The 14211-nt window shown below is 37.2% G+C and overlaps 1 protein-coding gene across 1 annotated transcript; it reads left to right on the plus strand.

Moving 5' to 3' along the window:
- Positions 1-1178: 1178 nt before the first annotated feature.
- LOC145003352 (cytochrome P450 81Q32-like) lies at positions 1179-3356 on the plus strand. The gene is made up of 2 exons (XM_078962477.1): positions 1179-2268; positions 2381-3356. Exons 1-2 carry the CDS (start codon positions 1384-1386, stop codon positions 3005-3007), a joined length of 1512 nt encoding a protein of 503 aa, XP_078818603.1. The 5' UTR covers positions 1179-1383; the 3' UTR covers positions 3008-3356.
- The last annotated feature ends 10855 nt before the right edge of the window (positions 3357-14211 follow it).

Here is a 14211-nt window from a genome sequence, read left to right on the forward strand (position 1 = left end):
ACAATCAATCCTTACTTCCACCATCTTTAACAAATCAGTTTTTAAAAGTTACATAATTAACCCTTGAACTTTTTATAAATTTCCATAAGTTCCTTTTTAATTAATTTGTTTACTTTTAAATTTTTCGTAACGACAATTCACCGTTTTAAGTTTGTTTACCTTATATATTAAAAATTTATATTTAGGGCCTCATTTTTCTTTTTAGCACAGGGCCCTTCAAATCTCCAAGCCGGCCCTGACATTAAGATTTTTAAGCACTCTTTTATATGAAATGTTTTGTATATTGTCTTTCACTGCTTAAAAATCATAGATAAAAAGAACTTAATTTTCTTTATCCGCTAGCCTGCTATTTCGTTTTAACTGGGTTAGGTATACATGATATTGATCTGTTCTCCTCAATACTGCTCTTATTTTTCAAAGATGTTTAGACAACCAAACAAGGTACCAATAATAAACCAAAGGGTCCAAAGCAATTCATGTCTACTCATGTTCATAAATGATCCACATTTCTTTTTATCAAGACTTGAACAAACTCTATGAGTAAATTATATTTAGCAATATGCATAACTAAATATGACAATTAGCTTTGATTCTAACACATGAGCCAAGCTTTTAAATGTATTTTCACTTCTTATGTTTGGTGTTATTTGATTACACCACTTTATGAATGATTACGTTTTATTTATTTATTTTATAATTTCAATGTTGTTTTTTTTAAACCGACGGGTTTAAACTTAATATAGAAATAAAAATATGTTTTTTGATTTGAAAATTTTAATGAAAAAACTACACCAAAAAGTTAAATAAGTTAGAATTTGTTTTTTTTTGTTTTACTATTAGTGAGGTATCATGAAAAGCCTTATCCTACAATCTTGGATGCTGTAACAAACTTATAGGAGACAAAGCACAGTTGTTTCTGCCATGAACACATCACGAGAGAGCAGATAACCAAGTAATTATACGCCATTTGGGAAAGACATTTGTTTCCTACCCATCCATCAACATCTGATTCGTAGTGCATGAAAAGGACACCACATTAGAATAATCACCTTCAAAATGAAAGCTCACTAGAAAAAAACAGAATGAAACAGGATCGAAAAAATAAGAATAAGAGTATTAAATATTCAATCATCTTAACAACGAACATTGCGTTAATTAAAAAACCTGATAGCCGACTAATATCTTGGATGCAAACACCAGTATCAGTGTTCCTCGTAATACGAATCAATATTCTTGGGCTCATGTATTTCTTTAATTGTCTAGTACGTATGTTTTCTTATATATATACCGATTAGTTTACTGCTTTACTTGAGTCTTGATATATACCACCTCGTAGTTCTTGATTTTATAGTCAAAAGCCAGTCGATTCTGTTAAATCTTTCCATGATGAATTGGTGCTCTATCTTTTTATTTTCTCTCTTCTTATACATGATCAGCAACCATTTCCTTCATATGTTCCATAGATTGCCACCAAGGCCTTTTCTCTCACTACCCATAATCGGGCATCTGTATCTCTTAAAAAAACCTCTTCATAGAACCCTAGCAAAGATTTCCAACAAGTATGGCCCTGTTGTGTTTCTTGAATTTGGTTCACGAAAAGTCCTCGTTGTCTCATCTCCTTCTGCTGCTGAAGACTGCTTTACAACCAACGATTTAGTCTTTGCAAATCGGCCAAAGCTACTTGCCGGAAAACACCTTGGTTACAACTACACCACCCTTACTTGGGCCTCGTATGGACACCATTGGCGAAACTTAAGAAGAATTGCTTCGATTGAAATTTTGTCCAACAATCGTATTCATATGTTTACAAACATTCGTCGTGATGAGGTTCTCTCTCTAATGTCCACGTTACACAAGAGCTCTAAAAACCCTGGATTCGTGGTCGTTGAAATGAAGTCATGCTTTTTTAACGTTACGTTGAACACGATAATGAGAATGATCACAGGAAGGAGACGCTTATATAGCGACAACAAGGGAGAACCGGAGGCTGCAAGAAAGTTCCAGGAAATGGTGGAGGAAACTTTCCGGTTGAGTGGTGCATCAAATATCGGAGACTTTGTGCCTCTAGCAAAGTGGATTGGTGTAAACTCGATTGAAAAGAAGATGGTAAAACTAAATCAAAAGAAGGATTCCTCCATTCAAGACATGATTGAAGGGCACAGGAGAATGAGAAGTCATGATTCTTTGACTATTATCGATGTCCTGTTGTCCTTGCAAGAAACTGATCCGGAATACTATACAGATGAAATCATTCGAGGCTTGATACTAGTAAGTCTTCAAAACACATATCGTTCTGGAATATCGATCATATAGATTTTTAAGTAGGTTATGTTAATTAACCAAATTAATTTTGTGGATTAATTATGGATTCAAATTAAAGGTGATGATCTCAGCTGGAACTGATACTTCAGCAGGAACCCTAGAGTGGGCTTTAACTCTTCTACTGAACCACCCGGATTCCCTAAAAAAGGTTGTTGACGAAATCGACAAGAAAGTGGGTTCTTCAAGACTTATGAACGACTCCGATCTTCCTAATCTTCCCTATCTTCATGGAGTTATAAACGAAACACTTCGTATGTGCCCAGCTGCACCACTGATTCCACCCCACGAATCCACAGAAGAATGCATCGTCGGTGGTTTCCTCGTCCCACCGGGAACAATGGTTTTGGTGAACCTTTGGGCGATGCAAAATGATCCGAAGCTGTGGGAGGAGCCGGAAAGATTTAAGCCGGAGAGGTTTGTTGATCAGGTTGAAGGGCAGAGGGATCATGGGTTCAAGTTTATGCCGTTTGGGTCAGGGAGAAGGGGGTGTCCTGGTGAAGGTTTGGCCATGCGAATGGTGGGGTTGACCCTAGGGACTCTGGTTCAGTGTTTTGAGTGGGAGAGAATTGGTGTGGAGAAGGTGGAGATGAAGGAAGGACCGGGTCTCACGATGCCAAAAGCCCGACCTTTGGTAGCTAAATATAGACCACGTCCGCACATGGTGGATCTTCTTACTCGCTTATGATATGAGTTTGCGGAAACAATGTCCAGAATTCAGCCATCTAGCTGGCTTTCAAAATTGGGTATGTAATAGGTGTTATGAAAAATGTTATTATTAACTAAACGCTCCAAAAATTGGGTATGTAATAGGTGATAACCCTACAAGAAAATTAGGGCAACAGCTACTGCATAATTCGTAGTTATTCTGTAGCTATAAGATGATACCTACGGATTGGCTACGGAAAATGCCCTGTAGCATAAATGCCCGTGGGAAATTTATGCGTACAGAATTTCAACAGACTAGCTACAAAATAACTACGGTTTTTTCCGTAGGTATAATACCAACGGAATAGCTACGGAAATACATAATTACGGATTTCCTACGGATTACCGACGGAACCCACTTTGACTACCATTGACTTTATTGCCTATAAATTTCTTACGGCTCACATTACCTACGGATTTTCAGTAGGTAATTAGTTTTAATTTTTTTTTTAAAAAACAACAAAAAATTATTAAAAAAAATCCAGTTTTTTTATGTCTAAATTATTGAAAAAACTCCATTACATTAAACTTATAACAACCACAAAACAAATAACATTATAATAAAACAAATAAACATAAAAAAATATCAAATACAAATACATGTTACTAATGAACGTTGTCTAATAATACATTAAATGTGCCTAATAATACACATTAAAAGTGTTAACTACAAAAGTTTAACTAAGTGTTTACAAACATGAAATTGAGAATTATTTAGTGGATTACTTGGCAAATTACCGAGTAAGTTGAATCGATAAAGGCTCACAAATGTTCTTCAATTTGAGTTTTGAATCAAAGGCCAACAATTGTTCTTATTTCAATGCACCATAATCAATTATCACAAAAAAATACAAATATAGCAATGTACTTTCATTTATTTATTTATTATTGCAATAATTGAGAACTTTTTTACGGTACAACACAATAAATAAGACAAAATGAAAATATGATATTATAATAAGCTAGTATATCTTTCATTTAAGTAGCTCAAAAATAAAAACACATTTCCTTCTAAGACTACCAAACATACCTGATGCCTTTTGAATTTGTATTTTCTTGAAAATTAAAAGCACTTGTAAAGAGGAATTTCGAGTCATATTATGCCCCTGCACACAGGAAAAAAAATTCTTAAACTTTTAGTTTCTTTCCAAGCACTTTTAAATCCTAAAGATATAGACAAAAAATTATTTGAAGCAAACATTTACATTGTTTACTAAATTAAACAGCTTGCAAAAGGTGAAAGCCATCATGAATAAAAAAAATAAACTCTTAAGCCTTTGGAAATTACCTAATGTTGTTTATATCTCCTAAACAAAGTGACCAAATGTTGTCCTCCTAATAACTTTTAAATCCTAAACAAAAGTTGTTTCTATACATTCTCTAAATCCTAAAACTGACATTACATCAACAAACAATAATTATTCATGTGACTGCTTACACTTCGAGACAGTTAAAACCTCATGAGGCAAATTATCCTACTCAATATGTAGAGTTGGGAGATGTGATATTCACCCTCAAGATTTAGCGGCATTACTTGTGTGGGGTTCTATGTACCATCTACATGATTACAAGAGTTTGTGATATTTGATGGATCAACTGAACTTGAATATTGTAACGCCTGGTTCTTGGAATGCACTTAATTTATTTCTTAATTCATTTTGGAAGGGCTACTCGATGAGTTGGTGGCCCTAACTCGTGTTGGATTAGTGTCTAAGTCCATAACTATTTTGGTATGTACTTGACCCGATGGTGCATGGTCCTTTTGGGTTGCCTTCACCAAAGCAACTTGATTGGAGAAATGAATAAAGAGAGAGAGGATAATATGATTTATTAATATGTTATAAGAATAATATATTAAAGGAGAAATCATATTTGTTTAATTAATATTGGTTAATAATTAATTAAGAATTAGTTTTGTGATCAAATGTAATTAATTAAACTAGAGGGGCTGATTTGTAATTATGTGATAGTTACAAAATAAGGTAAGGATTATCTTATTTATATGGTGGACGAATTTAAGGTTGGAAAGCCTTAGAATTCGAGTATGATAAGGATTCAAGGATTATCTTATTGGTTGCTTAATGGATAATCAACTAGATAAGGATAATGACTGAAACCCTATCTCTACACCTATATAAACACCCCTAGGGTCATGAATTCGTGTATCCCTTCCCAAGACGTCCTAGATACGAATTCTAACCTCTCACCTCTCTCCTTATACCTTCTCCATTTGCTCTTGGTGTTTGTAAGCCATTAGAGGAGTGACACTTGTGACTCTAAGCCTTCCAAAGTCAATACAAGGAGATTTGGGATTGTTATTGCTACATAACAATCAAGGTATGATCTTAAACCTAATTACAAATTAATATGATTACTTGCATGCTAGAATTAGGGGTTATAGTCTTGGATTCAAAGCATGTACAATAGAGAAACCTAGATCCAAGCATTAGGGTTTGTATGAGCACATAGGATGTCTTATGACCAAAACCCATCAGTGGTATCAGAGCCTAGCTTGGTTTCAATTGTATTGATGCATTGTATAACTGGAAAATCGTTTTTTGGGCTTTATGGCTGAGGAACTCGGCGAGTACCACAGTGTACTCGGCGAGTAGACCTCAACTCCGCGAGTACAGTGTGGTACTCGGCGAGTTCGAGCGTCAGATAATGCTTATCTCGGGATTTCTTGCTGTTTTTGCATTTGGATAGTTACCTTATCATGTTAGATCAATATAAATCCGATTTTATGATATATATATATATATATATATATATATATATATATATATATATATATGACTATATTCTTGATCTAATTAAAGATAATTATCAATTAACAAGATAATTGTTTCCTTATAAGATAATTGATTAATTATTTTGAGTAAATTGATAAATTGTTTTGCAAGAAATCATTAAACAAATCAAATATGAATAATTATGTAACTAAATGCTAGTTTAGATTATTTGTTATTTGATCCTTGTTGTTATAAAAAAGTTCCATATTTTCCCCTTTAGGTTTTATAGTTTAAATTTGAACCCAAAAGTTTTGAAGTTTTGAAATTTAAATAGTTAAAACCCTAATGTTTTGAAAAAGGTTTCAAAACTTGCCCTCAAGTTTTGGAATTTAAAAGTTGATTAAAAGGTTTAATTAGAAATGTTAAATTCTAAAACTCTAGTAATGTTATGAAAAGTTCAAATCACACCCTTATGGTTTTATTAATTAATTAAGGAGTATAATTAAAAGAGGTTTAATAAATCCATAAAAGTTTAGGTTAACCATTTAATTGAATTAAAAGTGTAATTGTTAAAGTTAACCGTATAGTATTTTAAAAGTATAAAATACACCCTATACTATATATAACATTAAAAGTCTAACATTATATATGTGTATGAGTAAAAGTCAGTCTTACCGTTAGTAGGCCTCATTCACGAAGCTGGTCTATAAGGGGTGTTTAAGGAAATTGCCTATAAAATGGCGATTGAATGGGTATCCACTCTTACCCACCGCACTCTTGACTAGTGGAGGGTTGTTAGCCGAATGGGTAGGATAGGACGAAACCTTCCATTATAAGTATAATGAAATACAAAGTAACTAAATGTATTTCAAATTCCCAATCTTAGTTACTTAGGCAAAAGTGAATTGATGCAATTCCATGAAATTACACTTTGTGCCCTTGCGAAGACGTTAGTGGAGCGTGTGTGGTTTACCGGCACACTAAATGGTTCTAAGCAAAGGTAGCAAAGGGTGACTCAATGTTTGTCATAGTTCGGTGGACCGTGTGTGATTTACCGGCACATCGAATAGGTGATTGTAACATGTGAGGGCACCATGTAGTTTGCATGGTTATTCACACCCGCTTTGTGATCCTCGGCATCCCAGTCACAAACAAGAGGGGCATATCGAGATTTAAACATGCCATTGAAATGTTCAATGAATCTCAAAGGATCTAGGAGTTTTCATAGATTTAAAACTTAAATTTCTTTTTCGTTTTTCATGGTGGAAACTAGTGAATCGTCATTCACTTACCTTCAAATGTTCTGCAATTTGGGTTACGACATCCCTCTCCCGAGTTGTAGGATATTGTGTTGGGTCTTAGCCTTGGAATTTCATTTGGGTGATTTACCAAGGACTCAATCAATCAACTAACTTGAATTCGTTTTTCTCCCGATGTCAAACTTCGACAACTATGGTCTTCTCAAATCCCGTGGAACAAGCATTCCACATGAAGATGATATTCCACGATTCGATCGAGGAACAAGAAATCTGTTGGAATAGTGTCTAAGGCTATAACTATATTCGGTGGTGCATGGTCCTTTTGGGTTGCCTTCACCATAGCAACTTGAAGGATGATTTGTTAAGAGAGAGTAAATATTATAAGGAATAATATTTAGCTATTTGATTAATATAAGTCATAAATTAATTGGTATTAATTTGGTGACTTAAAGAGATTAATTAAATAAGAGGGTATAAACTGTCAATTGTTTGATAGTTAGACTTTAGACTATAAATCCATTAGGATGGACTTTGGACGGTTTCTAAGAGCTTTAGGATAGCTCAAAATAGTCCATAAGGATATCTATGGAATGGATTTGGATAGCCTTAAGTGAAGATTATCCAATTAGGGTTTAGGGTGAAACCCTTAAGGAGTCTAAAGGTATAAATAGGCCCTTTGGGTGTGGAATTCGTGTACAAGCTTTCAGAACCTAAAGCAAGGAACCTCTGGCCGAATTCCATCCCCTCTCCTCTCTCCTAAATCATCTTGCTTGCTATTGGTGTTTGTAAGCCATTAGAGGAGTGACAATTGTGACTCTAGAAGCTCCAAGACAAGAAGATCAACAAGGAACTCAAAGGTATGATTCTAGATCTGTATTAATGTTATTGTTTAACCTAATTAGCCATTAGAAGTCTTGGATTCAAAAGCATGTTTGATAGAAAGCCTAGATCCAAGCAATAGGGTTTTGCATGCGCACATAGGAAAGTTCTTATGGCTAAAACCCAACAGTGGTATCAGAGCCTAGATTGGTTTTCTACAAATTGTTGCTTGTATAACTGAAACAAACCTGCAAAATTCGATTTTTTGGTTTTTGAGTCACTGACTCGTCGAGTTCCATGGTGGACTCGGCGAGTAGGCCTGACTCGGCGAGTCCATTTGTGTACTCGGCGAGTCCAAGCGTCAGGAAGGGCCAGATTCGGGATTTCTTTGTGTTTATCTTATCCAAACTTACCATAAACTAATTAGATCAATATGAATCCGTTTTTTTGATAAATATAAGTGTTATATTGATCTAGTTAAAGGTAATTATCAACTAATTAAATATTTAGTTTCTTTATATGATAATTAATTAATTGTTTTAATTATTTTTGGTAATTATCTTCAAAGAAATCAAAGATAAATCAAATAAAGATAATTAAGATATTAATTGTTAATTGAAATTATTTGTTATTTGATCCTCCATTTTTTTAAATGTTTAAAACCTACCCTATAGTTTTGAAATTTAAATTTGTGATTAAAAGCTTTAATTTAGACAACTTAAATTTCAAACCCTAGATTTTGAAAAGTTTAAAATACAACCCTATACTTATATGACATTATTAGAATAATATATATATGTATAACTAAATGCTAGTCTTACCGCTAGTAGGCCTCATTCACGAAGCCGATCTATAAGGTGGGTATAAGGTTGCGGCCTATAAAATGGCGCTTAATGGGTGTACACTCACACCCACCGCTTGCTTGATTGGTGGAGGGTCGTTAGCCGAACGGGTAGGATAGGGCAACCTCATCCTCTCATTAAAAGTATAATAAAGAAATACGAAGTAACTAAATTTTTTTTTAAATTTCCCAATCTTAGTTACTTTAGGAAAAGTGAATCGATGCAATCCCATGAAATTACACTTTGCACCTTGCTAAGATGTTAGTGGAGCGTGTGTGGTTTACCGGCACACTAATTGGTTCTAAGCGAAGGTGGCGAAGGGTGGTTCATTGTTTATCATAGTTCGATGGAGCGTGTGTGGTTTACCGGCACATCGAATAGGTGATTGTAACAATGAAGGCACCATGTAAATTTGCATGGTAATTCACACCCGCTTTGTGATCCTCGGCATCCCAGTCACAAACAAGAGGGGCATATCGAGATTTAAACATGCCATTGAATAGTTCAATGAATCTCATCCGAACCTAGGAATTCTCAAAAACACTTAGGACCAAAAGTTTAAGCTTTGTGATGGAGAATTAGTGAATCGTCATTCACTTACCTTCAATTTATTTGCATGTTGGATTACGGCATCCCTTTTCTAGTATGTAAATGTTATTGTTGGATCCTAGCCCTAATTTTTCTTATTGGGTGATAATTAGGGATTCTTGTTCTAATCTATCTTTGTCCTTTCTATAGATGTCAAACGCAAACAACGCTGCTGCTAGTTCTTTCACGTTGATGAGCCTTTGCCAAAAGGTCACCTTCGATGGAACGAACTTTGGCGAATGGATAAGATACATTCGCACCATTGCTCGCTATGAGGATAAAGAGTATGTCCTCGACGAGAAGCTCGAGAAAATCAACCCCGAAATTGCTACTCCCGCTGAAATCACCGCCTTTGAAACCCATGAGCGAGATGCGACGAAAGTACATTGCATCATGATCGCCACCATGAACTCCGAGTTCCAAAAGTCCTACGAGGACATGTATCCATACGAGATGCATCAAGACTTGTTGGAGAGGTACCACCAAAACGCGAGACAAGAGCGTTACGAGATCTTCACCAACATGATTTCCGCTAAGATGGGTCATGGAGAATCTCTTACCGTGCACTTGCAAAAGATGCAAAGGTATGTCGACCGCCTTCGCAAGTTAAACGTTGACTTCGGCGAAGACTTGGCGATCGACATGGTGCTTCACTCTTTGCCTCCGATGTATAATCAATTTAGGATGACCTACCACATGAACAAAGAGGAGGTCACTCTAAGTAAGCTCCAAGGTCTCTTGAGGGTTGCTGAGAGCAATTTCAAGGACAAGTCTGTTGCACCAACTCCCAATCCGTCTGCTGCTCCTGTCTTGGCAATTGGTCAAGGGAAGGGAAAGAAGAGGAAAGCTTCTTCAAATAACTATCGAAAGGTGAAAGCCCGAGATGGTTCCTCTTCTAGTGGGACAAAAGTTGATCCCTCTAAGCCCTGCTCTAACCCGAAGGAGGCAGAGTGCCACCACTGCCACAAGATAGGACATTGGAAGCGAAGCTGCCCGGACTACCTGCAAGCCATCAAGGAAGGAAAGATCAAGCCATCTTTCGCAGGTATATATGCAATAAAATCTAACGATTCTAATCATGCTATTTCTTGGGTTCTTGACACCGGTTGTGGTTATCACATTTGTTCTAATGTGCAGGGACTAAAAAGAAGTAGGGATGTGGAGCAAGGAAGGATCAATCTAATCATGGGGAACAGAAGATCGTCGCCTGTGACCAAGATTGGAGTGTATTCTTTGGTGCTTAAGAATAGTTTAGTTTTAGATTTGAACAATTGTTGCTATTCGCCAGAAATGGCTAGAAACATCATTTCATTTCATGGTTTATATAGACAAGGTTTTAGATTTTCTTTTAATAATGAGAATGGTTCTATTTTGGCTTATCTAAATGGTGTCTTTTATTTTGAAGCTATACCATGTAATGGAATATATGAAACTGTTATGATTGTTGATAACTTAGGAAATGATGTTTTGAATATTGATTCTTCCACTAGTATGGATAAAGCATCTTTGTGGCATTATCGTCTTGGACATGTCAACAAGAAACGCATAGCCCAACTCCAAAAGGATGGAGTGTTGGAGTCATTCGACCTTAGGGAAGATGACACATGCGAATCTTGTTTACTTGGAAAGATGACTAAATCACCCTTCACGAGTACTTGTGAAAGGGGTGAGGGACTATTAGACCTAATACATACCGATGTATGTGGACCTTTTAGATCAACCACGAAGGATGGGAACCGCTTCTATGTGACCTTTACCGATGATTATAGTAGATATGGATATATCTACTTAATCAAGCAAAAGTCAGAAACCTTTGAAAAGTTCAAAGAGTTCAAGAATGAAGTGGAGAATCAATTGGGCAGGAAAATCAAGATGCTTCGATCCGATCGAGGAGGAGAGTACCTAAGTCTTGAATTCCACGATTATCTGAAGGAGTGTGGAATAGTTTCGCAATTGACGCCTCCTAGGACACCGCAATTGAATGGTGTGGCAGAAAGGCGTAATCGAACCTTATTGGATATGGTTCGCTCTATGATGAGTCGTGCTTCACTACCTATCTTCTTTTGGGGGTATGCCTTAGAGACTGCCGCCCATATCCTTAACCGAATCCCTACCAAGAAGGTTGCCAAAACACCTCACGAGATGTGGACGGGGAAAGTTCCCTCGTTGGCACATATCAAGGTTTGGGGTTGCGAGGCTTTCGTAAGACGAGATACTCACGACAAGCTTGAACCTCGAAGTGAGCGATGTATTTTCATCGGCTACCCGCAAACTTCCTTTGGATATCTCTTCTATAGACCGAAAGATAATGTTATCTTTGTTGCGAGGAGAGGAGTTTTCCGAGAGCGAGAACTCATAAGCCAAGGAGACAGTGGGAGGCAAATCGAACTTGAAGAGATTCAAGAATCGATAGATGAAGGAACCTCTACCGCTGGCGTTCAACCCGAGGAGGAAACTCCGGTTGAACCGATTGACGAATCCTTACCTCTTAGACGTTCCGATAGATTTAGAGTTCAACCCCAGTTTTATGGTTTTCATATTACTACCGAAGGGGACACGTATATTAGTGATGGTACACTAATAAATCTTGATGAACCTAATAGCTATAAGGAAGCCATGGCAGGCCCGGAGTCCGCAAAATGGAAAGAGGCGATGGATAGCGAGATCCAATCCATGTATGATAACCAAGTTTGGAATTTGGTTGATTACGTGCCCGAACGTAAGACCGTAGGGTGCAAGTGGATCTTTAAGAAGAAGACCGACGTGGATGGGAACGTACACACATACAAAGCGCGATTGGTTGCGAAGGGCTTTACTCAAACTCCCGGAGTTGACTATGATGAGACCTTCTCACCAGTTGCGAAGATTAAATCTATTAGAGTGATGCTAGCAATTGCCGCATTTCATGATTATGAGATTTGGCAAATGGATGTCAAGACCGCTTTCCTTAACGGAAAGTTGGCTGAGGATGTTTACATGGCTCAGCCAGAGGGGTTTGTGGATCCGAAGCATCCGAATAGAGTGTGTAAGCTTGAGAAGTCCATTTATGGACTTAAGCAAGCGTCTCGCAGATGGAATCTTTGCTTCGATGAGAAAGTCAAAGAGTTTGGATTTGTACGAAGCGAAGACGAATCTTGTGTATATGTCAAAGCCAGTGGGAGTGTAGTAAGCTTCCTCGTTCTATATGTCGATGACATATTACTCATAGGAAACGACATCCCGACTCTGCAGGAGGTTAAGTCCTGGCTCGGGAAGTGCTTCGCTATGAAGGACCTCGGAGAGGCTTCTTACATTTTGGGAATAAGGATAGTAAGAAAAAGAAGTAAGAGACTAATTGGACTTAGTCAGAATACTTACTTGGAGAAGGTACTAAAACGTTTTAGTATGGAAAACTCAAAGAAGGGAGAACTACCGATACAAGGAAATGCCAAGTTGAGTAAGACTCAAAGTCCGAGTACCGAAGCCGAGATAGCAGAAATGAGCCGAGTACCATACGCTTCCGCAGTTGGCTCAATCATGTACGCTATGACTTGTACTCGCCCTGATGTAGCCTTCGCTTTGAGCATGGTTAGCAGATATCAAGGGAATCCTGGCAAAGCACATTGGATTGCGGTGAAGAACATCCTTAAGTACCTTCGGAGAACGAAAGAATGGTTCTTAGTCCTTGGAGGGAGTGATGACTTGAAGGTGCGAGGGTATAGTGACGCCATCTTTCAAACCGACAGGGACAACTATCGTTCGCAGTCGGGCTGGGTCTTTACCCTAAATGGAGGAGCAGTGACATGGAAAAGTTCCAAGCAGGAAACCGTAGCTGATTCAACGTGCGAATCAGAGTACATCGCAGCGAGCGAAGCGTCGAAGGAGGCAATATGGCTGAAGAACTTCATCGGTGATCTTGGAGTTGTACCGGCCATAAAGGAGCCCATGGAGATTTTCTGTGATAACGAAGGTGCGGTTGCCTTGACCAAGGAACCGAGGGATCATGGTAGATCTCGACATATCGACAGAAAATATCACTTAATTAGACATCGTGTAGAAGAAGGACAACTCGTAGTGAAGAGGATATCATCAGAAGATAACCCAGCAGATCCGCTTACGAAGGGACTGAGTAGGGTTAAGCACTTACAGCATGCTAGGAGTATTGGGCTGAAGGATGATATTAGCATAGATTAGATTATATTAGAAACGTATAATAGATAAATGTATTTAACATTTGATGATTAAATAAAGAAGTTTTATTTATGAGTAAAGTTACTATCACATGTTAGTTGTTTAACTATTGTTTCACTTTGCATGTTTTGACTTCCAGAATAATTGAGTTTATTAGGAATAATCGAATTATTCAAATGGTCCACAATCGTTCATATGTTGGGAGTAGATATGAATGAAGATTGTCGTGAATTGGTGTGTAGAGTGTCTAAATGGTGTTAGACATAGCAAGAGTTGCTGCAACGTTCATGAGTGCTTACGAACTGGTTTTGAGCATTGGAATAAACCCGCGCTTGCTGGAATCACCTTATGGAATACGATATAAAAGGTGATCGCAAGACGATAATATCATATGGTCTTAAAACCTAGATATATGGTTTATTATTTGCTGATTGATTGTGCATTGATAATGCGAAAATGCATCAGTAACTTGATGTTATAAAACGCATTGTTGTGTATAGTTGGTTAATGAATAAGTAAATGCATATAAGTCGAAGTTTATCTGTAAATTTTATCCTAAGAGGGTAGAAGAGATATCTTGGCCACTCGATGATTTGATTTGACTTATGTGCCGGGCCCGGTCAGAACTGAATTGATGTGTTCGATTAAGTTCTATGTCAAATAAATCGAAGATCGAGAAATCTAAATGCTAGACTAACCATTCCATAGGATTGTCAGCATGATATCTAACAGAGGACTGTACGATCCCTTATCTAAAGGACAAGATTGATTAGA

This window comes from Lactuca saligna, chromosome 6 (genome assembly GCF_052625555.1).
Source record: "Lactuca saligna cultivar CGN05327 chromosome 6, ASM5262555v1, whole genome shotgun sequence".
NCBI lineage: Eukaryota > Viridiplantae > Streptophyta > Magnoliopsida > Asterales > Asteraceae > Lactuca > Lactuca saligna.